General features: G+C 41.5%; 1 protein-coding gene across 4 annotated transcripts in view; it reads right to left on the reverse strand.

The window, feature by feature from the left end:
* LOC112214851 (RNA-binding protein with multiple splicing) overlaps positions 1-27,940 on the reverse strand; it is a 56,781-nt gene that overhangs the window by 18,711 nt on the left and 10,130 nt on the right. The window contains exons 2-6 of one of the 4 annotated variants that reach the window (XM_042298490.1): positions 17,723-17,800; positions 15,558-15,596; positions 7,490-7,552; positions 3,556-3,706; positions 1,696-1,823 (exon numbers count right to left, since the gene is read on the reverse strand). In XM_042298490.1, the coding sequence (XP_042154424.1) occupies positions 1,696-1,823; positions 3,556-3,706; positions 7,490-7,552; positions 15,558-15,596; positions 17,723-17,800 (459 nt within the window). The remainder of the gene's footprint in view (positions 1-1,695; positions 1,824-3,555; positions 3,707-7,489; positions 7,553-15,557; positions 15,597-17,722; positions 17,801-27,940) is intronic. The other 3 variants (XM_042298493.1, XM_042298492.1, XM_042298491.1) reach the window with 3 other exon arrangements.

The following is a 27,940-nucleotide window of genomic DNA, read 5'->3' on the forward strand; positions in this document are numbered from 1 at the left end:
GGCAATGAGGCAGTGATTGCTGAGGTGTAACTTCCTGAGTAATGTTTTGAGAAGTAGCTTCAATATATCCACGTAATTTTCCTACCTCACGATGCCATCTATTTTGTGAAGTGCACCAGTCCATCCTGCAGCAATGCACCAACACAACATGATGCTGCCACCCCCGTGCTTCACGGTTGGGATGGTGTTCTTTGGCTTGCAAGCCTCCCCACTTTTCCTCCAAACATAACGATGGTCATTATTGCCAAACAGTTGTATTTTTGTTTCATCAGACCAGAGGACATTTCTCCAAAAAGCACGATCTTTGTCCCCATTCGCAGTTGCAAACCGTAGTCTGGCTTTTTTATGGCAGTTTTGGAGCAGTGGCTTCTTCCTTGCTGAGTGGCCTTTCAGGTTATGTCGATATAGGACTCATTTTACTGTGGATATAGATACTTATAGATCTTCACAAGGGCCCTTGCTGTTGTTCTGGGATTGATTTGCACTTTTCGCACCAAAGTACATTCATCTCTAGGAGACAGATCGCGTCTCCTTCCTGAGCGGTATGACGGCTGCGTGGTCCCATGGTGTTTATACTTACGTACTATTGTTTGTACAGATGAACGTGGTACCTTCAGGCGCTTGGAAATTGCTCCCAAGGATGAATCAGACTTGTGGAGGTCTACAATATTTTTCTGAGGTCTTGGCTGATTTATTTTTGATTTTTCCATGATATCAAGCAAAGAGTCACTGACTTTGAAGGTAGGCCTTGAAATACATCCACAGGTACACCTCCAATTGACTCAAAAGATGTCAATTAGCCTATCAGAAGCATCTAAAGCAATAACATCATTGCCTGGAATTTTCCAAGCTGTTTAAAGGCACAGTCAACTTAGTGTATGTGAACTTCTGATCCACAGGAATTCTGATACAGTGAATTACAAGTGAAATAATCTGCCTGTAAACAATTGTTGGAAAAATTACTTGTGTCATGCACACAGTAGATGTCCTAACCGACTTGCCAAAACTACAGTTTGTTAACAAGAAATTTGTGGAGTGGTTGAAAAACTAGTTTTAATGACTCCAATCTAAGTGTATGTAATCTTCCGACTTCAACTGTAGGTAGGTGGTAGTTTGGTAGTTAGCTAGGTAGGTAGGTTGGTAGGTAGTTATGGCTGTAGGTAGGTAGTTGTGTGTGTAGCAGCATTCCACTGCAGACTTGCCTATGAAGCTAAGCACGGTTGGTCCTGGTTGGTCCCTAGATGGGAGACTAGATGCTGCTGGAGGGCCAGTAGGAGGAACTCTTTCTTTAGGGGAAACGTTTTTTATCCCAATGCCCCAGGGCAGTGATTGGGGACATTGCCCTGTGTAGGGTGTCGTCTTACAGATGGGATTGTTAAACGGGTGTCCTGACTCTCTGTTGGTCACTAAAGATCCCATGGCACTTATGGTAAGAGTAGGCATGTAAACCCCAGTGCCCTGACTAAATTCACAATCTGGCCCTCATACCATCATGGCTCCCTAATCATCCCCAGCTTCCAATTGGCTCATTCATCCCCCCTCCTCTCCCCCTGTAACTATTCCCCAGGTCGTTGCTGTAAATGAGAATGCATTCTCAGTCAACTGACCTGGTAAAATACGGGATAAATAAAGGTAGGGAGGTAGGCAGATAGGTGTGGTAGGTTAGGTAGGTGTGGGCTCAGGTGTTCGTTTTACCTGAGTGTGAAGTGAGGAGGGGTAGGTGAAAGCAGGAGGGAGGGCTTGCGACAGCTCCGCCGGGTACAGCGGGTATGACGCCCACATGTCTGGGCCGCCAGGGTACAGAGCGGGTACTGTGAGCTCATCTGTGGAGACAAGAAAAGGACGAGAACGGTGAGGAGTGACGGAGGGAGTGGATGAGGGGGAACAGACAGGGTGGAGGGATGTGTAACATGTAGGTACACACGTCATAAGTGGTCTCCTCTCTTTTTTAAGCATTGATCTGAAAGACCTGGATAGGTGAACGGGAGTCTCCCTGTGAAACTCCGCCATATTGCCTTCGCGTATCCTCTATATTAAGACCATTGTGGTTGGAAGAGAGGAGATGAGGCGAAGAAGGAACTTTAGACTACTGTGATGCAGTGAGTGAGGTATTACAGAGTGAACGTGACTTGAAATAGAGGTAAGAGGGAGAAGAGGGACAGATGAAGAAAGATACAGGGTGAGATTGTTTAAAGGTGAGCAGAGTGAAAAGGCTACCGGTTGAGGGCGGGTGGATATTTACACTACAAAAAATATTTCAGATTAAAAGCAAAAAAGTCTACCCTAGTCATTAATGGGACAGTTTATATATATATATATATTTTTTAATTTTACCTTTATTTAACTAGGCAAGTCAGTTAAGAACAAATTCTTATTTACAATGACGGCCTAAGAACAGTGTGTTAACTGCCTTGTTCAGGGGCAGAAAAAACGTTTTTTCCCCCCTTGGCAGCTCACAGACCTTTCGGTTACTGGCCCGCTCTAACCGCTAGGCTACCTCCCGCCTCCTCTTTTGAAAGAGGAGATCATGTCCAGACAGCATCATATAGATCTACAGAATACCAATAGCTGTACCTATAACAACAACAATAACAATGGCTTCCATGTTCCAGGTGCCTTGAAAAACTGTCCATTTCAGTGTATTCTCAGATCAACTGGCAGATATACACTACAGGTCAAAAGTTTTAGAACACCTATCATTCAAGAGTTTTTCTTAATTTTTTACTATTTTCTACATTGTGTTCTTCAACTTTTGACCGATAGTGTAACTCCTTATCAGAAAACGACAGCCATTGATTTCTGTTTTGGAGATCGGTTGACAATTACACCGTAATCTTCATTCATCGTTTCCTTCCCTATTCCACAAGGACCCAACAAGTGTACTCCCTCTCTCCTCCGGAAAAAAAGATTTCAGATAAGAACATGTTTTGGTCAATAAGTAAGAATCTAGCTACAGCCACATATGGCCTATGTTCAAACTTAACGCTTGACAAAATATTTAACTAAACGTAAAACAGTACAGAGCTACATCAGCGAATTCCACACAATCTCAAGAGTCAAGGGGTTAGGTGCGTAGGATTATGACCGAGGCTAGTATTGCACACAGAGAATATTTATTAAACATTCATTTAACAAGGGAATGTGTTTGAGAGAGCTTGAGAACGAATATTAGTCCTTGATTAACCTAATTTAAAACCATACTGATTGACCAGAGACAAACTTTAAGACTGTCATTTCGTAACATTCCATACTGGACAACTCTCTAAATGTAAAAAATAAACATTGACCAAGGGTGTCTTATAACTGATAAATGAAAACCTACACACACGTTTCTACAGCTGTTTAGTTTGAGATCCTAAGCCCTAACTCCAACATGGCTCCAATCTAGGTTGTACGTAGCTCCCATACATCAACACTGTGTGTACAATTATAACACTCTGTTTATAATATAGCTACAGTTAAGGCCTACTATTTTCACCCCAAGTAAAGGGATTACCACTTATCAGTGGTGCAGGGCCCTGCAGCTTGGTCTGACAGACAGACAGGAACACTCACATGGGTCTCTGTTGATAAACTGTGGGCCAGGGCTCTGCTGGGAGGGAGGAGGGTTGGGAGTGCCCACCAGCTTGTTCTTGGCCATCTTGGTGTTGGCTTTGGCAAACTCCAGCCGCAGAGTCTGGGGGATCTCCGGGTCGAAGCGGACACCCTGTGTTGAAAGGAAGAGGGTGAAATACACAATAAATAAAATAAAAAAACATAGAGCTTTGTTTGTCTTTTGTTGTCACGACGATAAAGATACACTTAGTTTCTGGGAAGTAATCACCCCGCCTATTCGATGGATGGAACAGAGTTATAAATCTAGGTTGTCTTTAAAATATAGGGACATTGGTTACACCCATCCATTAACTTAGATATCCTCTATAATATGATATACTGTCTGTGGTGTTCAACGAGCAAATTATATCCTGACCAAATCACATGTAAAAGCCTGGTATTTGAAACCATATTGTGAGAACCATTGTAAGAGCTATTATAAAAGCTATTGTAAGAGATATTCTAAGAGCTATTGCAGGAGCCTATTGTGAAGAACGTGGTCTTGAGGGATTCAACTTGGATTAGAACGTCCTTCTCATTCTGTTGCATGTGGTGACACAAGCATTAAGGTTTGGTTCATGGTGACCCAAACTTGGTGGGGATACCATGTCACTTGGTGGGGATACCTTGTCACTTGGTGGGGATACCATGTCACTTGGTTGGGATACCATGTCACTTGGTGGGGATACCATGTCACTTGGTTGGGATACCATGTCACTTGGTGGGGATACCATGTCACTTGTGTCAGCGGCAGAATGCATAGAAGAGGGAAGCCACGAGACTGACCTCGCCACTTTCCCTCATGAACTCTGACCCAATACTGTGACCTCAAACCCCCACCAACCATAACACACAGCGATCGCCACACCTCAAAGCGATCTTTCGACAGCCCCTACAAATTTTTAGGATTCCACTGCAAAACATACAGTCAGGGGAGCTACATTTTGGCCATTGCGAGTAACTGACTCAAGGTTAGGTTACTTTGATTTCTATCATCAATTATTAAAAACCTCCTTTTTCTATCAAAACATTTTTCCTTCTCCATTACTTTTAGCCCCAAGACTAGGATTGTAAAATGTTCCAACCCTACCCGAGACCGATGCTACAAATATGGAATGCAGGATGAACAGGGGTCCTCTTCGTCAGAAACAAAGGCACTGTTTGTTTGCTGTGGGTTGTGAATCAACAGTACAACACAGCATTAACCGGTGGCTATCTACCCTTACATCAACCCCGATATGAGAGTTTCTTTGTGTGTCGGAGATGGAAAGAAAAACACAGCGAATCGGATCAATGAAGAGAGAAGCCCGTGGTGTGAGTTCTGCGGTGCGCACCTAGGGTCGATTCTAGGTCCGTCCCAGCAGGCATGCAGAGAGCCGTGCTGAAAGAAGCGAGAGATCGCGGTTCTCATGAAGGGAGGAATTAACTAGGATTGCCTTGGCTCACCGTTCTCTGAGCCTCTGCCAATTGAAGCTACAGAGGGTATAATAAGCTATACAGGCATAATGAGGACTGCTTTCATTTGAACTCAGAATCAAAAGGTTCAGAGGAGAGTTGATTCTCTGACTTGAAATTGTTATTTTCACCCATCAGTTTTCTCGACACCTCCAACAGGTTTATATGTTTTGATGTGAAGGCAGATAGTACATGTATAGAGACCTCTTCTTCTTTTACTACAGTTTCATATGTAGCTATAGACCAGAGATCATCAACTAGATTCTACAGTTGAATACGTGCCTAAGAACCAGGAATCGTCAACTAGATTCTACAGTTGAACTGGTGCTTCTACACCTGCATTGCTTGCTGTTTGGGGTTTTAGGCTGGGTTTCTGTACAGCACTTTGAGATATCAGCTGATGTACGAAGGGCTATATAAATAAATTTGATTTGATTTGATTTGAATACGTAGCTAAGGACCAGGAATCATCAACTAGATTCTACAGTTGAATATGTAGCTATAGACCAGGGATCATCAACTAGATTCTGCAAATTAACCTCAAGAAGCCCAAAGAGATAGAATGTAAAACCTAATAATTTCAAATCTTGCTTACATTTGTATATAATCACATGTAATGAGTGGGAATACTTGGGAACAGATTTCTTAAATTAAAATCCCTTGGAGCTGATTTCCTGGTATTTTTATGTCAAAAAATTATAATGGAAAAAAAAAATGTACTCAGAAAACTTGGGGGGGGCACGAGGTTTCTACAGACACTGGGGTGTTCTTCACATGACTCTGGGGAAATGGGACACAAGAACAGCATTTTCAGCATTACAGAGTGTTTCATTTGAGACCTACCCTAAATCTGATCTAATAACGTGAGCATTGCTTTTTAATTACATTTTTCGTCTTTGATATATGTACAACAATATCTCGAGGATTGGTCCATTTCGATTCAGTAGATGCGATATTCTGGAATAAAGTAGTCATTATTGACCCAAATATAACTTTTAAAATTATTTTTTTCTGCACCCGAGAGGCACATAATATGTAAATATAAAGCTGGAATAACTCAAATAAAAAACAAAGATGACAAAAAGACAGGCATTTGAAAGTTTTCTTTGCGTTCTCTGTGAATCTTTGTTTCGATAAACTTAAAGCTTTGCCGGGATCAGTCCTGTTTTGCATCAGTCTGTCTGCTTCATCAATGATTTCCTCAAGCAAGGTTGGTAGCCTCTGCTTGAAATCAGCTAGATTAAATTCAAATCCTAGATCAATGTCTGCTATTTCGGTGTGGAAGGAGTACTAATTCTACTGTGTTTAGAGTGATTGACCTTGTTTGATCCAAAGGGACAGCAAGGCTTTTATTTTACCTTTATTTAACTAGGCAAGTCAGTTAAAAGAACGCATTCTTATTTTCAATGACGGCCTAGGAACAGTGGGTTAACTGGTCTAGGAACAGGAACAGTGGGTTAACTGGTCTAGGAACAGTAGGTTAACTGGTCTAGGAACAGTGGGTTAACTGGTCTAGGAACAGTGGGTTAACTGGTCTAGGAACAGTGGGTTAACTGGTCTAGGAACAGTGGGTTAACTGGTCTAGGAACAGTGGGTTAACTGGTCTAGGAACAGGAACAGTGGGTTAACTGGTCTAGGAACAGTAGGTTAACTGGTCTAGGAACAGTGGGTTAACTGGTCTAGGAACAGTGGGTTAACTGGTCTAGGAACAGGAACAGTGGGTTAACTGGTCTAGGAACAGTGGGTTAACTGGTCTAGGAACAGTGGGTTAACTGGTCTAGGAACAGTGGGTTAACTGCCTGTTCAAGGGCAGAACGACAGATTTGTACCTTGTCAGCTCGGGGGTTTGACCTTGCAACCATTCCGGTTACTAGTCCAACGCTCTAACCACTAGGCTACCCTGCCACCCCTTTATGTAAAAATGTAATAAAATGTGGTTTATTTGAAAACCTGCCTGAAAAGACTCACAGGTATTAAACAATATAGAGAATGTTGAGGGAATTGACACATTTCGATCGTTGTCAGTATTGTCGTAGCAAAAATAATCCTGCAGTAAGTAACAGGATTTGAAATTATAGTCCATAATGTTGCTTGATCGGTGGTTAGGCTTTTAGCTGGACAAAATTAGGCTTGAATGGAAAAGTGCAATACTGTTAATGTAACCATGTGTTAGTGCAGGTTTTCAGTGAATTTATGTCAGTCACAAAGCTCATCTGCATTTCCTACAGCACATGAAAATTCTCAGCAACAAAAGAGAGATCAAATTAAGATCGTACATCTGTACTTGCCTTTCATGTTCTTTCAGAGGTACAGATGCCCAGAAATGTATTTGGGTATTCGTAAGAGTGCCTATAATATATATTTAGCAACACATATTATAAACATTAAAAACACTGTTAGACTGGGCTGTGCTTGAGCTTGATGAGGGCATATAACTTACATTCAAGGCATTCTTGGCAGCTTCTGCCTCTGATCGGCTGTCAAAGCTGACAAACCCCACTGGCTGGAGAGATACAACAGGCAAGACAAAAAACAGACAGAACAAAGGAAAGAAACAGAGTTTTAGGCATAATACTGATTCCGCACTTCTCTGTCTGAGTGACATATACATGTTTTTTTTTCTCTCTCTCTGTCTCTCTCTCTCTCTCTCTCTCTCTCCCTCTCTCTCTCTCTCTCTCTCTCTCTCTCTCTCTCTCTCTCTCTCTCTCTCTCTCTCTGTCTCTCTCTCTCTCTCTCTCTCTCTCTCTCTCTCTCTCTCTCTCTCTCTCTCTCTCTCTCTCTCTCTCTCTCTCTCTCTCTCTCTCTCCCTCTCTCTCTCTCTCTCTCTCTCTCTCTCTCTCTCTCTCTCTCTCTCTCTCTCTCTCTCTCTCTCTCTCTCCCTCTCTCTCTCTCTCTCTCTCTCTCTCTCTCTCTCTCTCTCTCTCTGTCTCTCTCTCTCTCTCTCTCTCTCTCTCTCTCTCTCTCTCTCTCTCTCTCTCTCTCTCTCTCTCTCTCTCTCTCTCTCTCTCTCTCTCTCTGTCTCTCTCTCTCTCTCTCTCTCTGTCTCTCTCTCTCTCTCTCTCTCTCTCTCTCTCTCTCTCTCTCTCTCTCTCCCTCTCTCTCTCTCTCTCTCTCTCTCTCTCTGTGTTAAAATCATGGCGACAGAGAGAGAACTAGAGGTCTGCAGTTTGGAGTCCACCAAGAGTTCAACATTCACTGGATGGTGCATAGCTCCCTATGCCCAAATACGGGCAAAGGGGCAGCGAGTGTGTTTGAAAGAAAGAGAGAGGGAGAAAGGAAAGAAGAGGGGGAGAGAGAGGGAGAAAGAGAGAGGGAAAAGAGAGGGAGATGAGAAAGAGGGAGAGGCAGAAAGAGGAGTTCACTTGTTTGCAAACTCTCCAGGCTTGTCATTTGTTGTAGCAGCCAAGCATAAATCCCTGTTCTGTGTTTCATTCACCAAAACATTAGTGCATGTGTTACATTTTCTGTGACTTCACTTTTGTTCAGGGCCAAATATTTAGGAGAGAGGTGTGAGCAAAAGGCATAAACATGCAGTACTAGTTTGGTATCAAAAGACAAACATGCAGTACTAGTTTGGTATCAAAAGACAAACATGCAGTACTAGTTTGGTATCAAAAGACAAACATGCAGTACTAGTTTGGTATCAAAAGACAAACATGCAGTACTAGTTTGGTATCAAAAGACATAAACATGCAGTACTAGTTTGGTATCAAAAGACAAACATGCAGTACTAGTTTGGTATCAAAAGACATAAACATGCAGTACTAGTTTGGTATCAAAAGACATAAACACGCAGTACTGGTTTGGTATCAAAAGACATAAACACGCAGTACTAGTTTGGTATCAAAAGACATAAACACGCAGTACTGGTTTGGAATAGGAAGGTCTCTATGCTGAAAACAATTTTTGGCTATGAACACGGGAGACACTTTTTCATAGATTCCTGAACACAAACATCAGAGAGGGAGAGAGAAGAAAAGAGACGTGGAGAGAGAGGGGGAGAGAGAGAGAGAGAGAGAGAGAGAGAGAGAGGGAAGAGAGAGAGAGAGAGAGAGAGAGAGAGAGAGAGAGAGAGAGAGAAGAGAGAGAGAGAGAGAGAGAGAGAGAAGAGAGGGGAAGTAGAGAGAGAGAGAGAGAGAGAGAGAGAAGAGAGGGGAAGTAGAGAGAGAGAGAGAGAGAGAGAGAGAGAGAGGGGAAGTAGAGAGAGAGAGAGAGAGAGAGAGAGAGAAGAGAGGGAAGTAGAGAGAGAGAGAGAGAGAGAGAGAGAGAGAGAGAGAGAGAAGAGAGGGGAAGTAGAGAGAGAGAGAGAGAGAAGAGAGGGGAAGTAGAGAGAGTTTTTAAACATGTTGTTCTCAAGAGGCTAAGCCACATTGGGCGATGTAGAAAGCTTTCTAGAAAGACAGAGAGCGGGAGGGAGAGAGAGAGAAAGAGAGAGAGAGCAAGACGGCTTGCTATATATGGAGACGGCTGTGTTCTCTGCAGGAATGATTGATTTTCATTAGCACTGTCATTACCATTAGTCAGGAAGGATCAACTCACAGTGCAATGAACACATAACATGGGAGAGGCATTCAAAACAACGCCTTGAGTCCGTTACACTGTATGACAACTACAGAAGCATCCTATGACATCTGGCATAAGGCAAACACATAAGTCCTCAAAATACTGACAACTTGAAGAGGAACTGAATATGACGTAGGATTCACTTCTACTGAAAAGCAAAGACAGCTTTCCGTTTGCCGATCCCGTCCATGAGGAATCTCGACGACCATTACCCCGTTTTAATGAATGTGTTATCTCTTTATGGGACATTAAGTGTCATTTGGCATTAAGTACATTGACGTAAGCTAAACTGCCTAGCTCTCCAAGTGGACACACACCAGACAAGCTCATTTCCAGCCACTTCAGAGAGCGAAAAGATACGGTCAGAGACTCATTATTGTTCCTAGGCCGTCGTTGGAAATATGAATTTGTTCTTAACTGACTTGTCTAGTTAAACAAAGGTAAAAATAATAATACAATTGTCAAAACCTTTCGCTAGTGTTCCATAGGGCTCTGGTCTAAAGTAGTGCACTATATAGGGAATAGTGTTCCATAGGGCTCTGGTCTAAAGTAGTGCACTATATAAGGAATAGTGTTCCATAGGGCTCTGGTCTAAAGTAGTGCACTATATAGGGAATAGGGTGCCATTTGAGACAGAGCCTTACACAGAGATGACCCCACAAATTTCTTTCCATCTCCTTTCCCCTTTGAACATCCCACAAGAGTGTCTGCAAGCACGCTATCTGAGAGCCAAACGACATGACATAATAGGCAGGCAAAGAACTACATAAATGTAAAATAAGAATACAGACATTTATATTCTCATGCCTTAGCAATGCATGCAACGTGTACTCATGATAACGGCTACACTGCAGTCATCCATTTTGTTACATCGCCAGAGCTGGAGACTTATATTTCCCTCACTAACTTTAAACAGCAGGTATGTCTCACTGGTCATCCCCAAAGTCAACACTTCCTTTGGCCGCCTTTCCTTACAGTTCTCTGCAGCCAATGACTGGAACTAATTGCAAAAATCGCTGAAGCTGGAGACTTATATTTCCTTCACAAACTTTAAACATCAACTATCTGAGCAGCCAACCGATCGCTGCAGCTGTACATAGCCCATCTGTAAATAGCCCACCCAATGTACCTACCTCATCCCCATATTGTTTTTATTTACTTTTCTGCTCTTTTGCACACCAATATCACTACTTGCACATCATCATCTGCCCATCTATCACTCCAGTGTTAATTTGCTAAATTGTAATTACTTCGCTACTATGGCCCATTTATTGCCTTTCCTCCTCACGCTATTTGCACACACTGTACATAGAGTTTCTTTTTTTTCTATTGTGTTATTGACTGTAGGTTTGTTTATTCCACGTGTTACTCTGTGTTGTTGTTCGTGTCGCACTGCTTTGCTTTATCTTGGCCAGGTCGCAGTTGTAAAGGAGAACTTGTTCTCAGCTAGCTTACCTGGTTAAATAAAGGTGAAATAAAATAATTTTAAAAGATTTATAAAAACAATACAGTTGCTTGCTGTTACAATTGCAGGTCCTTATCCTAAAACCAGGTCAAATCAAATCAATTTAAATTCAACAGATGTAGACCTGACTGTGAAATGCTTACTTACAAGCCCTTAACCAACAGATGTAGACCTTACTGTGAAATGCTTACTTACAAGCCCTAACCAACAGATGTAGACCTTACTATGAAATGCTTACTTACAAGCCCTTAACCAACAGATGTAGACCTGACTGTGAAATGCTTACTTACAAGCCCTTAACCAACAGATGTAGACCTTACTGTGAAATGCTTACTTACAAGCCCTTAACCAACAGATGTAGACCTTACTGTGAAATGCTTACTTACAAGCCCTAACCAACAGATGTAGACCTTAACTTAGCCCTTAACCAACAGATGTAGACCTGACTGTGAAATGCTTACTTACAAGCCCTTAACCAACAGATGTAGACCTTACTGTGAAATGCTTACTTACAAGCCCTTAACCAACAGATGTAGACCTGACTGTGAAATGCTTACTTACAAGCCCTTAACCAACAGATGTAGACCTGACTGTGAAATGATTACTTACAAGCCCTTAACCAACAGATGTAGACCTGACTGTGAAATGCTTACTTACAAGCCCTTAACCAACAGATGTAGACCTGACTGTGAAATGATTACTTACAAGCCCTTAACCAACAGATGTAGACCTGACTGTGAAATGCTTACTTACAAGCCCTTAACCAACAGATGTAGACCTTACTGTGAAATGCTTACTTACAAGCCCTTAACCAACAGATGTAGACCTTACTGTGAAATGCTTACTTACAAGCCCTTAACCAACAGATGTAGAACATACTATGAAATGCTTACTTACAAGCCCTTAACCAACAGATGTAGACCTTACTGTGAAATGCTTACTTACAAGCCCTTAACCAACAGATGTAGACCTTACTGTGAAATGCTTACTTACAAGCCCTTAACCAACAGATGTAGACCTTACTGTGAAATGCTTACTTACAAGCCCTTAACCAACAAATGTAGACCTGACTGTGAAATGCTTACTTACCAGCCATTATCTAAAAATGCAGTTCAAGAAATAGAGTTACGAAAATACTTACTAAATAAACTAAAGTTATTATTATTATTATTATTATTAAATCAAATCTAAAAATAACACAAGGAAATTACATAAAAACAACGAGGCTATATACAGGGGGTACCGGTACCGAGTCAATGTGTGTTGGCACAGGTTAGTTGAGGTCATTTGTAAAGAATATGCATAGATAATAAACAGCGAGTAGCAGCAGTGTGAAAACACAGTGTGTGTGTGTGTGTGTGGGGGTGTGTGTGTGGGGGGGGGGGGCATTTGATCAAATTTTTCAGCAGTCTCATGGCTTGGAGGTAGAATCTGTTAAGGAGCCTTTTGGTCCTAGACTTGGCGCTCCGATACCTCTTGCCGTGCGGTAGCAGAGAGAACAGTCTATGACTTGGGTGACTGGAGTCTTTGAATATTTTTTGTGCCTTCCTCTGACACGCCTAGGATATAGGTCCTGGATGGCAGGAAGCTTGGACCCAGTGATGTACTGGGCAGTACGCACTACCCTCTGTAGCGCCTTACGGTCAGATGCCGAGCAGTTGCAATACCGGTCAGGATGCTCTCGATGGTGCATCTGTAGAACTTTTTGAGGATCTGTGGACCCAAGCCAAATTTTTTAAGTCTCTTAAGGGGGGGAAATGTGTTGTCATGCTCAGTGACGAGCAGTTGTAATACCGGTCAGGATGCTCTCGATGGTGCAGCTGTAGAACTTTTTGAGGATCTGTGGACCCATGCCAAATCTTTTCAGTCTCTTGAGGGGGGGGAGTGTTGTCATGCTCACTTCACAACTGTCTTGGTGTGTTTAGACCATGATAGTTGGTTGGCGATGTGAAACTCTCGGTCCGCTCCAATTCAGCCCAGTCAATGTTAATGGGACCTGTTTGGCCCTTCTTTTCCTATAGTCCTATAGTCTTTATCTTGCTCACATTGAGGGAGAGGTTGTTGTCCTGACACCACATTGCCAGGTCTCTGACCTCCTCCCTATAGGCTGTCTCATTGTTGTCGGTGATCAGGCCTACCACTGTTGTGTCATCAGCAAACTTAATGATGATGTTGGAATCGTACTTGGCCACGCAGTCGTGGGTGAACAGAGAGTACAGGAGGGGACTAAGCACACACCCCTGAGGGGCCCCAGTGTTGAGGATCAGCGTGGCAGATGTGTTGTTGCCTACCCTTACTACCTGGGGGCGGCAGGAAGTCCAGGGTCCAGTTGCAGAGGGAGGTGTTTAGTTCCAGGGTCCTTAACTTAGTGATGAGCTTTGTGGGCACTGTGGTGTTGAAAACGAAGCTGTAATCAATGGACAGCATTCTCACATAGGTGTTCCTTTTGTCCAGGTGGGAAAGGGCAGTGTGGAGTGCGATTGAGATCGCGTCATCTGTGGATCTGTTTGGGCGGTATGCAAATTGGCGTGGGGTTTCCCGGAATGATGGTGTTGATGTGAGCCATGACCAGCCATTCAAAGCACTTCATGGCTACCGAAGTTCTTCTGTAAACACTAGCGAGAATCTCACAACATTCGGAACCACCTGTGTCCTTGGTTCTTCCGTTTGATGTCAGCACTGTTCATAATAATAATGTGCTTCATAGATGCTGCTGAATGCAGGTGCAACGACAACGGAAATGCAACAATTCCTCCAGCTAAGGCTTCAACCACAGTTTTCCCTCTACAGTAGCAATCGTGCCATTCAGCTCATAAATTAGCTCCAGATGGATTTTCCTCCGCACTAAGGCTTCAATTTAACCTTTCACCTCAGCAGCCATGTTGGAGTGTCCTCCAGCTAATGTTTCAATTTAATCCTTCACTTTAGCTAAATACGTGGACTTTTTAGAAATTCATCACTCCACTCTGTTAAATAAATTGAACAGTCATTATTAACATCAGATGGGCCTCACGTCCTCCCCCATGTCTAGTAAATATAATCAAACTAAACCATTTGCTGTTTTACAGTACACCACACACATAAAGGGTTAACTGAGATATAGTGTAACGTGTTACAGTCTACCCACCCATAAAGGGTTAACTGAGATATATTATGTGACCTTTGGACTTATTCATTTAAAAAACGTCCTCTTGATAAAGTTTCCTCCAGTTGTCTAATGGAGGTTCCTCCAGTTCTCATAAACTTGTTTTGCATTTCTAATGTAATTCCCCACACTACACTCACACCCACCAGCATCCACCAGACACACACAAAATAAGAATACACTTTCATACACTTCAATAAAACTATCATAACATAAGGAGAGGTACGTCCTTACTCTACTGAGGCTTTGCTTGTAATTGCTTTCTCCCAGCAGGCCCCTGATATCCTAATGCCAAGGGCACATCTTATCTCAAACTTTAACCCAAACACCAGATGTGCTCAGGATGGCGATGCTACAGGTATTTAGGTCAGTTCCATAGTGCTGTGATGTGGTATTTTATTATTATTATTTTTTAACTACACTGAAACAGCCTGTTGAGGGACTGAGCCATGTCTAAACTACACTGAAACAGCCTGTTGAGGGACTGAGCTATGTCTAAACTACACTGAAACAGCCTGTTGAGGGACTGAGCCATGTCTAAACTACACTGAAACAGCCTGTTGAGGGACTGAGCCATGTCTAAACTACACTGAAACAGCCTGCTGAGGGACTGAGCCATGTCTTAACTACACTGAAACAGCCTGTTGAGGGACTGAGCCATGTCTAAACTACACTGAAACAGCCTGTTGAGGGACTGAGCCATGTCTAAACTACACTGAAACAGCCTGTTGAGGGACTGAGCCATGTCTTAACTACACTGAAACAGCCTGTTGAGGGACTGAGCCATGTCTAAACTACACTGAAACAGCCTGTTGAGGGACTGAGCCATGTCTTAACTACACTGAAACAGCCTGTTGAGGGACTGAGCCATGTCTAAACTACACTGAAACAGCCTGCTGAGGGACTGAGCCATGTCTAAACTACACTGAAACAGCCTGCTGAGGGACTGAGCCATGTCTAAACTACACTGAAACAGCCTGCTGAGGGACTGAGCCATGTCTATACTACACTGAGACAGCCTGTTGAGGGACTGAGCCATGTCTAAACTACACTGAAACAGCCTGCTGAGGGACTGAGCCATGTCTAAACTACACTGAAACAGCCTGCTGAGGGACTGAGCCATGTCTAAACTACACTGAAACAGCCTGCTGAGGGACTGAGCCATGTCTATACTACACTGAAACAGCCTGCTGAGGGACTGAGCCATGTCTATACTACACTGAAACAGCCTGCTGAGGGACTGAGCCATGTCTATACTACACTGAAACAGCCTGCTGAGGGACTGAGCCATGTCTAAACTACACCGTGTGGAAAAATGATGTATTTTTTACTTACCTGTTTTGAGGTGAGTTTTATCAATGATCCCTCATAACCCTAAAACAAAGACCAAGACAAATTGTTAGCATAAACAGCAAAAACATGGATAAGTATATACTATTTGATGCTATGATAGTATTCAACATAACAGTATAGACTCTATTTGATGATATGATAGTATTCAACATAACAGTATAGACTCTATTTGATGCTATGATAGTATTCAACATGACAGTATAGACTCTATTTGATGCCATGATAGTCTTCAACATGACAGTATTGACTCTATTTGATGCTATGATAGTATTCAACATGACAGTATAGACTCTATTTGATGCCATGATAGTCTTCAACATGACAGTATTGACTCTATTTGATGCTATGATAGTATTCAACATGACAGTATAGACTCTATTTGATGCCATGATAGTCTTCAACATGACAGTATAGACTCTATTTGATGTTATGAGAAGAAACAACATGACAGTATAGACTCTATTTGATGCTATGATAGTATTCAACATGACAGTATAGACTCTATTTGATGTTATGAGAAGAAACAACATAACAGTATAGACTCTATTTGATGTTATGAGAAGAAACAACATGACAGTATAGACTCTATTTGATGTTATGATAAGAAACAACATGACAGTATAGACTCTATTTGATGTTATGAGAAGAAACAACATGACAGTATAGACTCTATTTGATGTTATGAGAAGAAACAACATGACAGTATAGACTCTATTTGATGTTATGAGAAGAAACAACATGACAGTATAGACTCTATTTGATGTTATGAGAAGAAACAACATGACAGTATAGACTCTATTTGATGTTATGAGAAGAAACAACATGACAGTATAGACTCTATTTGATGTTATGAGAGCATTCAACATGACAGTATAGACTCTATTTGATGTTATGAGAAGAAACAACATGACAGTATAGACTCTATTTGATGTTATGAGAAGAAACAACATGACAGTATAGACTCTATTTGATGTTATGAGAAGAAACAACATGACAGTATAGACTCTATTTGATGTTATGAGAAGAAACAACATGACAGTATAGACTCTATTTGATGTTATGAGAAGAAACAACATGACAGTATAGACTCTATTTGATGTTATGAGAAGAAACAACATGACAGTATAGACTCTATTTGATGTTATGAGAAGAAACAATAGACATGACAGTATAGACTCTATTTGATGTTATGAGAAGAAACAACATGACAGTATAGACTCTATTTGATGTTATGAGAAGAAACAACATGACAGTATAGACTCTATTTGATGTTATGAGAAGAAACAACATGACAGTATAGACTCTATTTGATGTTATGAACATGAAGAAATGTTATGAGAAGAAACAACATGACAGTATAGACTCTATTTGATGTTATGAGAGCATTCAACATGACAGTATAGACTCTATTTGATGTTATGAGAAGAAACAACATGACAGTATAGACTCTATTTGATGTTATGAGAAGAAACAACATGACAGTATAGACTCTATTTGATGCTATGATAGTATTCAACATGACAATGATCAAATCAAATCAAATTCAAATGTGGTTCTTCTGATGATGTCAATGTAACATTAATTTGACTTGACATACGGTGTTAATAAAAACATTGTAAATGTTTTATATGTTTATTCATTTACATATTTTGACTCAAAGTCTCAGAAATGCCTAAGCGTGTTAGTGTTACGGGTCGTTGGTTAGTCGTGAGAAAAAAGAAGAAAAAAAACATATGTTGAGGCCCCCTTGAAAAGGTACCTGATTAGCCAAAATGTACTGTTTTTTTAAACACTTACATGATATATCCTCTCAATGTACACACCCAGTGCAATGACCTAAGCGCTGTATCAGATGGATCTGTGGTGTTATTACACTTGGTAGCCACATGCATAGTTCCTGTGCCATGAAAATGCTTGTTTATGTTCTGTAACTACACTGACCATGTGTTATTCTCTCAAAACTACTTTTTTTTGGAGACACCTGGTATTCCCCCCATATGATTACAGGTTTAGTTTTGATTCTATTCCAGGTTGAGGAATGCAGGCAGTTTTCCATTGCCATTTATTTCCTCGTCACTAATGGAGGCCTGTTTGAACAGAGGCCTTATCAATTGTTTCATATCATCCATGTTAACGCGTGCACACACCTTAAATGGTCTGAACAGGAGATACAGCTCCCGCGGCTTTATATCCAGAGGTAGTCCACTGACAAATAACGTGCGGACCTAAAGAGGAGGAGATGAGGAGGAGAGTGGGAAAGAAAGAGAAAGAGAGAGAGAGAGAGAGAGAGAGAGAGAGAGAGACGTTCATGTATTTTTCATTAACCTTCAGTAATTATAAATAGCTACCGTACCTGACAGATGATGTAGGACATTGAAACAGAGAAATGGAGTCTGAAATGGTCTGATAAGCTCAGTAATTCAGTCATTTACGTTACAAGTATGTGAAATACACTTGAAGCCAAGGTAAAAAACCTTTGAAATATAATACACACAACCGATACAAGCATCACTTAACTCCCTCCCTCCCTCCCTCCCTCCTCCCTCCCTCCCTCCCTCCCTCCCTCCCTCCCTCCCTCCCCCTCCCCCTCCCTCCCTCCCTCCCTCCCCTCCCTCCCTCCCTCCCTCCCTCCCCTCCCTCCCTCCCTCCCTCCCTCCCTCCCTCCCTCCCTCCCTCCACAACGTACACTTTCCTTTGTAAGCATACTACGTTTCTCTATGTAATCTACGGCCCACTGAGTTTTATGGCCGTCCTCCCCTGGCAGCTTCTACCTTCTGTTTTACGTTTGAACTTTTCAACTTGGAGATGTGAGCAAGAGGAGAACGTGCTGCATTATGACGTATATGTCAGATTAGAATGACATGAAGAATTCTGATCCTGGTTTTTCTCTAGCAAGAGTGTGTGAAAACCTTGTGAAGACTTACAGAAAACGTTTGACCTCTGTTATATACCCTCTGTTGGCAATGACAAAGTATTAAGATAAACTTTTGTTATTGACCAAATACTTATTTTCCACCATAATTTGCAAATAAATTCATTAAAAATCCTACAATGTGATTTTCTGGATTTTTTCCCCTCATTTTGTCTGTCATAGTTGAAGTGTACCTACGATGAAAATTACAGGCCTCTCTCATCTTTCTAAGTGGGAGAACTTGCACAATTGGTGGCTGACTAAATACTTTTTTGCCCCACTGTATATGTCAGATTAGAATGACATGAAGAATTCTGATCCTGGTTTTTCTCTAGCAAGAGGTTGAACTGTGAAGAAAAAAAAACGACATGAGAATGATGAGGCTTCTTTCTCATACAGTGATGCTCTGGGAATTGATAGGCTCAAAGATAGGTTCAGGAACGGGATTGGTTACAGCACACAGGAAGTAACCCAGCGGGGCAAAACTGGTCGCAATGACGTCATGGTCTTTTTTTTAGTAACCAGATAAATACATTGTCGTCATGAAAAAGACGTATTTAACCTGGTTGTAACAGAGATTTTGTCATTTGTTACAAGACCTCTCGTTAAACAGAAAACCACTTTACAACCAGGAAGTGATGTCACTAAAACAGATTTAGGGGTGGCCTGAGTGTAGACTCTATTTGATGCTATGATAGTATTCAACAAATAGAACAAGGAGGGTTATAGTAAAGCTTAGCAGGGATAGGATACCTATGATCTAAAAACTCTTGTTCACTGTGCAGTGAATTGAAAACCAGTGCTCTTCATTTGTACAATGATGCAGGACATGAACGTGAAGAATTGTGTCCCTACAAGGGGAAGAATAGGAGGTTTTTTATTTTATTTTATTTCACCTTTATTTAACCAGGTAGGCTAGTTGAGAACAAGTTCTCATTTACAACTGCGACCTGGCAGTATATTCAACTAGCAAAGTAAAATGTTAGTTTTTTTGTCGTCAATGTCCAAGCTAAGAACGCATACAGATTTAATCCAGTGTCAACGAATGTGCAATCAAACCTTTATTTAACTAGGCAAGTCAGTTAAAGAACAAATTCCTATTTACAATGACGGCCTACTTCTACCAGGCCTCATGCGAATACTTACTATGTATACAACATCATTGATATCCCTGATGAATTTGCTAGAAAAGATAACTTTCCAAATTAAAATAATAATTTTATTAAACATTTTTTTGCAACCGCCGGACACATCTACTAAGACTACCACATGCCACATTAATGTGGGGGCCGAATTCGGCACGCAGGCCTTTAGTTTAAGACCGCGGATTCTAAGTTAAAGCTGTCTAAGTAGATCTGAATTTAGCCATGTAGAAATTCAGAGGAGTGTGGATTTCACAACTCACCATTTAGCACAACAGGAACTGAACAGATGAAGCGGTAAAACATCCATCCAAAGCAATGTGAAACCCCCAAGCCGATGCCAAAACTGCACCGAAACAAACAGAGAAGCCTAGCAACTCCAGAGCTGGCAAGCTGAACCGCCAGCTGGCTAATTCAACCTCGATGACTTTCTCACCTTAGCTTTTATCTTATCTGAGTCAAGCCAACTCTACAGATCTGTCACTGGTGTCTGTCAACGGCAGGTTGTGTGTCATAGCTGCACTAGAAAATCAAGGCAGTTGCTGACAGTCAGTAAGGACTGTAAAACAATGAGTGAAAAAGTAGAAGAGTAAAAAAAATATGAAAAAAAATACAAGGGTAGAGGAGATCTGATTAAAAGTCTACTCAGGTGCCTAATTACTGTGGTGAGGCAAAACTGAGAGTTTGGCACATTTTCAAGACAATCCAAAAGTTCAGTTGAATTATTTGAACCTTTAATCTAACTGTTTCGGGGTGACAATTTATGGTATTTTATCATGTGTTCATTCTCATCAACTGAGAAAGGTTACTGAACTGTCCTGCTGTGGGTTTAAACCCTAACAACTGCATTACTAGGTTACTGAACTGTCCTGCTGTGGGATTAAACCCTAACAACTGCATTACTAGGTTACTGAACTGCCTGCTGTGGGTTTAAACCCTAACAACTGCATTACTAGGTTACTGAACTGTCCTGCTGTGGGATTAAACCCTAACAACTGCATTACTAGGTTACTGAACTGTCCTGCTGTGGGTTTAAACCCTAACAACTCCATTACTAGGTTACTGAACTGTCCTGCTGTGGGTTTAAACACTAACAACTCCATTATTAGATTACTGAACTGTCCTGCTGTGGGATTAAACCCTAACACCTCCATTATTAGGTTACTGAACTGTCCAGCTGTGGGTTTAATCCCTAACAACTGCATTACTAGGTTACTGAACTGTCCTGCTGTGGGTTTAAACCCTAACAACCCCCTTAATAGGTTATTGAACTGTCACGCTGTGGGTTTAAACCCTAACAACCCCCTTACTAGATTACTGAACTGTCCTGCTGTGGGATTAACGCCTAACAACTCCATTACTAGGTTACTGAACTGTCCTGCTGTGGGTTTAAACCCTAACACCTCCATTATTAGGTTACTGAACTGTCCTGCTGTGGGTTTAATCCCTAACAACTGCATTACTAGGTTACTGAACTATCCTGCTGTGGGTTTACACCCTAACAACTCCATTACTAGGTTACTGAACTGTCACGCTGTGGGTTCAGTCCCTAACAACTCCATTACTAGGTTACTGAACTGTCCTGCTGTGGGTTTAATTCCCAACAACTCCATTACTAGGTTACTGAACTGTGCTGCTGTGGGTTTAAACCCTCACAACTCCATTATTAGGTTACTGAACTGTCCTGCTGTGGGTTTAATTCCTAACAACTCCATTATTAGGTCACTGAACTCTCCTGCTGTGGGTTTAAACCCTAACAACTCCATTATTAGGTTACTGAACTGTCCTGCTGTGGGTTTAATTCCTAACAACTCCATTACTTGGTTACTGAACTGTCCTGCTGTGGGTTTAATTCCTAACATCTCCATTACTAGGTTACTAAACTGTCCTGCTGTGGGTTTAATTCCTAACAACTCCATTACTTGGTTACTGAACTGTCCTGCTGTGGGTTTAATTCCTAACATCTCCATTACTAGGTTACTAAACAGTCCTGCTGTGGGTTTAATTCCTAACAACTCCATTACTAGGTTACTGAACTGTCACGCTGTGGGTTAAAACCCTAACAACTCCATTACTAGGTTGCTGAACTGTCCTGCTGTGGACTTAATTCCTAACAACTCCATTACTAGGTTACTGAACTGTCCTTCTGTGGGATAAAACCCTAAAAACTCCATTATTAGGTCACTGAACTGTCCTTCTGTGGGTGTAAATGCTAACAAATCCATTACTAGGTTACTGAACTGTCCTGCTGTGGGTTTAATTCCTAACAACCCCCTTACTAGATTACTGAACTGTCCTGCTGTGGGTTTAAACCCTAACAACTCCATTACTAGGTTACTGAACTGTCCTGCTGTGGGTTTAATTCCTAACAACTCCATTGCTAGGTTACTGAACTCTCCTGCTGTGGGTTTAAACCCTAACAACTCCATTACTACGTTATTGAACTGTCCTGCTGTGGGTTTAAACCCTAACAACCCCCTTACTAGATCACTGAACTGTCCTGCTGTGGGTTTAAACCCTAACAACTCCATTACTAGGTTACTGAACTGTCCCGCTGTGGGTTTAAACCCTAACAACTCCATTACTAGGTTACTGAACTGTCCCGCTGTGGGTTTAAACCCTAACAACCCCCTTACTAGATTACTGAACTGTCCTGCTGTGGGTTTAAACCGTAACAACTCCATTACTAGGTTACTGACCTGTCCTGCTGTGGTTTTATACCCTAACAACCCCCTTACTAGATTACTGAACTGTCCTGCTGTGGGTTTAAACCCTAACAACTCCATTACTAGGTTACTGAACTGTGCTGCTGTGCGTTTAAACCTAAACAACTCCATTATTAGGTCACTGAACTGTCCTGCTGTGGGTTTAAACCCTAACAACTCCATTATTAGGTCACTGAACTGTCCTGCTGTGGGTTTAATTCCTAACAACTCCATTATTAGGTTACTGAACTGTCCTGCTGTGGGTTTAATCCCTAACAACTCCATTACTAGGTTACTGAACTGTCCTGCTGTGGGTTTAATTCCTAACAACTCCATTACTAGGTTACTGAACTGTCCTCCTGCTGTGCTGGATTTAAACCTAAACAACTCCATTACTAGGTTTAAACCCTAACAACTCCATTACTTAGGTTACTGAACTGTCCTGCTGTGGGTTTAAACCCTAACAAACCCATTACTAGGTCACTGAACTGTCCTGCTGTGGGTTTAAACCCTAACAACTCCATTACTAGGTTACTGAACTGTCCTGCTGTGGGTTTAAACCCTAACAACCCCATTACTAGATTACTGAACTGTCCTGCTGTGGGTTTAAACCTAACAACTCCATTACTAGGTTACTGAACTGTCCTGCTGTGGGTTTTAAACCCTAACAACCCCATTACTAGATTACTGAACTGTCCTGCTGTGGGTTTAAAACCCCCTTAACAACTCCATTACTAGGTTACTGAACTGTCTGCTGTGGGTTTAACCTAAACAACTCCATTATTAGGTCACTGAACTGTCCTGCTGTGGGTTTAAACCCTAACAACTCCATTATTAGGTTACTGAACTGTCCTGCTGTGGACTTAATTCCTAACAACTCCATTACTAGGTTACTGAACTGTCCTTCTGTGGGATAAAACCCTAAAAACTCCATTATTAGGTCACTGAACTGTCCTTCTGTGGGTTTAAACGCTAACAAATCCATTACTAGGTTACTGAACTGTCCTGCGGTGGGTTTAATTCCTAACAACCCCCTTACTAGACTACTGAACTGTCCTGCTGTGGGTTTAAACCCTAACAACTCCATTACTAGGTTACTGAACTGTCCTGCTGTGGGTTTAATTCCTAACAACTCCATTGCTAGGTTACTGAACTCTCCTGCTGTGGGTTTAACCCCTAACAACTCCATTACTAGGTTATTGAACTGTCCTGCTGTGGGTTTAAACCCTAACAACCCCCTTACTAGATCACTGAATTGTCCTGCTGTGGGTTTAAACCCTAACAACTCCATTACTAGGTTACTGTACTGTCCCGCTGTGGGTTCAAACCCTAACAACCCCTTACTAGATTACTGAACTGTCCTGCTGTGGGTTTAAACCTAACAACTCCATTACTAGGTTACTGAACTGTCCTGCTGTGGGTTTAACAACCTTTACCTGTGCTAACAACTCCATTACTAGGTTACTGAACTGTCCTGCTGTGGGTTTAAACCCTAACAACTCCATTATTAGGTTACTGAACTGTCCTGCTGTGGGTTTAACTGAACTATCCTGCTGATTTAACTGAACTGTCCTGCTGTGGGTTAATTTATTAGGTTACTGAACTGTCCTGCTGTGGGTTTAATTCCTAACAACTCCATTACTTTTTACTGAACTGTCCTTCTGTGGGTTTAAACCCTAACAACTCCATTATTAGGTCACTGAACTGTCCTGCTGTGGGTGTAAACGCTAACAAATCCATTACTTAGGTTACTGAACTGTCCTGCTGTGGGTTTAATTCCTAACAACCCCTATTGAACTGTCCTGCTGTGGGTACTAACAACCCCATTACTAGATTACTGAACTGTCCTGCTGTGGGTTTAAACCCTAACAACTCCATTACTAGGTTACTGAACTGTCCTGCTGTGGGTTTAATTCCTAACAACTCCATTGCTAGGTTACTGAACTCTCCTGCTGTGGGTTTAACCCCTAACAACTCCATTACTAGGTTATTGAACTGTCCTGCTGTGGGTTTAAACCCTAACAACCCCTTACTAGATCACTGAATTGTCCTGCTGTGGGTTTAAACCCTAACAACTCCATTACTAGGTTACTGTACTGTCCCGCTGTGGGTTCAAACCCTAACAACCCCTTACTAGATTACTGAACTGTCCTGCTGTGGGTTTAAACCGTAACAACTCCATTACTAGGTTACTGAACTGTGCTGCTGTGGGTTTTAAACCCATGAACAACTCCATTATTAGGTCACTGAACTGTCCTGCTGTGGGTTTAAACCCTAACAACTCCATTATTAGGTTACTGAACTGTCCTGCTGTGGGTTTAATTCTAACAACTCCATTACTTGGCTACTGAACTATCCTGCTGTGGGTTTAATTCCTAACAACTCCATTATTAGGTCACTGAACTGTCCTGCTGTGGGTTTAATTCCTAACAACTCCATTATTAGGTCACTGAACTGTCCTGCTGTGGGTTTAAACCCTAACAACTCCATTACTAGGCTATTGAACTGTCCTGCTGTGGGTTTAAACCCTAACAACCCCTTACTAGATCACTGAACTGTCCTGCTGTGGGTTTAAACCTAACAACTCCAACAACTGTCCAATTACTCCATTACTAGGTTGCTGAACTGTCCTGCTGTGGGTTTAATTCCTAACAACTCCATTACTAGGTTACTGAACTCTCCTGCTGTGGGTTTAAACCCTAACAACTCCATTACTAGGTTACTGGCCTGTCCTGCTGTGGGTTTAAACCCTAACAACCCCTTACTAGATTACTGAACTGTCCTGCTGTGGGTTTAAACCCTAACAACTCCATTACTAGGTTACTGAACTGTGCTGCAGTGCGTTTAAACCCGAACAACTCCATTATTAGGTTACTGAACTGTCCAGCTGTGGGTTTAATTCCTAACAACTCCATTATTAGGTTACTGAACTGTCCTGCTGTGGGTTTAATCCCTAACAACTGCATTACTAGGTTACTGAACTATCCTGCTGTGGGTTTAAACCCTAACAACTCCATTACTAGGTTACTGAACTGTCCTGCTGTGGGTTTAATTCCTAACAACTCCATTACTAGGTTACTAAACTGTCCTGCTGTGGGTTTAAACCCTAACAACTCCATTACTAGGTTACTGAACTGTCCCGCTGTGGGTTTAAACCCTAACAACTCCATTACTAGGTTACTGAACTGTCCTGCTGTGGCCTTAATCCCTAACCAGTCTATTATAAGGCTACTGAAACACTCTGGACGTGTCAAGACGAGGACTCCCAACATTGAGTCCACTATACAGTCAGAACAATTGGACATTCCTAACTGAGTTGGACCATGCTCTACTGCACTGAGTTATTAGTATGATGCTGGAACGCGTGTGGTTTTGTGGTGCATGCACTGTCAGATGTCAGATGATGGTCAAATGTGTTAACAGTTCTCCACACACATCTGCTATCGACTAGTTATATATATATTTTTTTCTTCTCCCAGACTACTATGAAAAGACATGGGTGTAGACAGGTGTCCTACTGTGTCCAGTGAGGTGAGATATTACACTTTTACTATGCAGTAAACTAATTAGAAGCCTATAGCTGCACTCAACCAGACTCAGTGGTTCTGGAGAATAGAATTAAATATGATGAAAGTATATGACATGATGCAGGACATATGCAGTGTTTTTTTTATAGCAATATCAAATCATTTCTGGGTAGCAAGTAAGTACCCTACTGTAATAGTTTTCCATTCAAATATTTAGCAAAACACTATTTCTCAAGCAAAATGTTGCTACGACTGTCTGGGAGTGGTCTGAGTGAGGGAAGGGAAAAGTGAATAGTAGCTGTTTTAGACAGAGAGGTTTGGAACTCTCTTTCTTATTAGTCTATTAACCAATTTACCGTCTGGTGATGTCACCAGGCAAACCCAAACTCCCGCCAATGCAAACAGGCTGATTAGAAGGTCCTATGTAGATTGTATTTTTAACATGCAAATATTTTTTTAAATTTTACATTTATTTAATGAGGCAAGTCAGTTAAGAAAATGTATTCTTTTCAATGACGGCCTAGGAACAGTGGGTCAACTGCCTGTTCAGGGGCAGAACAACAGATTTTTAACTTGTCAGCTCTGGGATTTGAACTTGCAACCTTCTGGTTACTAGTTCAATGCTCTAACCACTAGGCTACCCTATAATAAAACTGTTTCATTTTTTTCACATGTATATAGTGGTCGTATTATCAGCTGCTGTACAATATGATACAAAAACAAACAACAAAAAAAACAACTGAATTTTGACTGCACTGGGCATTTAATTGATTTAAGCCATGTTTTAGAACATTCTCCTGAGTCACTGTGAGTTTTCCACCTGCATTCCCATAGTGCTGAGGTGCCCTGTTTCTGGCTTGGAATCATTGACCATTTATGGTGCTCTCATGCACACCAACCCGCTGAGCGTACTTCAATCAAAAACAGCAGACCCACCACCAGCCAGCTGAGAACTTCACAAAGTGCACACAGTGCCGTTACCTGGCAACAGTTAGCAAAGCTCGGTGCGCACCGGGGCCAAAAACATCAGATCCTATTAAGGCCACCGTTGCTGTGTGTCCCGCGGGAGGAATGCACCTCTAATCAGCCCTCTATGATGCCATTGCCTGTGAATGAAGTCATCACCTCAACTGCGATGACCAAAGACAACTTTTGGGGGTCCCAGAGCCACCTAAAGACTCTAAAAATGGTATTGTGACTACTAGAACAAAGTCATCAACTCCAACTGTAGCTCTAACTGAGGAGATGTCAAACCATTTCCACCCTGACCATTTCCACCCTGATTCTAGAACAAAGTCATCATCCCAAACTATAGCTCTAACTGAGGAGATGTCAAACCATTTCCAAAACAATGGCCATAAGTAACACTTTTCACACAAAATGAAGGCTGTTTTCAGAATCAATAACAACCGAAGCCAAAGTCAACATACTCTAAAAACATATAACATGATTAGCTACCATTATATTGACGCTTACAGTATGAACCATTTCAGTAACAAAACAGTTTGAGTTTGTAGAAAGAGAAAGATATTTCTCACCCATTATAACGGTTATTAATGAATTAATAATAACTAATTTGGACAATTGTAAAGAGCTGCGGATGAACAGAAAAATAAAGAACCATCTGTACAGACATAGATAAAGACTTTTATTCTGAGTTAGAAAAAAATAGGTATAATTATTAAATGATCTGTCTGATCATAAAATTCATACAATTATATCTATGTCACAATTGATTGTTTCATAAGCAATTATAATATTCATAAATCAATGATTTCTAATGTATGGAATGCGTCCTTTCTTCAAGTCAGAGATGCATGGCTTCAGATAGGTGTTCCGAGTCGAGTTCATGTGCTTTTTTTTGACCACCTGTTTCTGTTTAACATGAGAGACATGACCTCGGAGTGTGAGTGGGATGAATATTATTTGTGTCGGAGCCAAGTTCCGTAGATAGAGGACTCAGGTGTGGTAGGGAGAGATCTGGCCCTGGAGTTTGGTCTTGGCATTGTGAGGTCTGATTTGTGTGTGTGTATACATTTGTCCTATTTCAGAAATGCGCAAGTGTGTATTAATACACATG

This window comes from Oncorhynchus tshawytscha, linkage group LG15, assembly GCF_018296145.1.
Source record: "Oncorhynchus tshawytscha isolate Ot180627B linkage group LG15, Otsh_v2.0, whole genome shotgun sequence".
Lineage (NCBI taxonomy): Eukaryota > Metazoa > Chordata > Actinopteri > Salmoniformes > Salmonidae > Oncorhynchus > Oncorhynchus tshawytscha.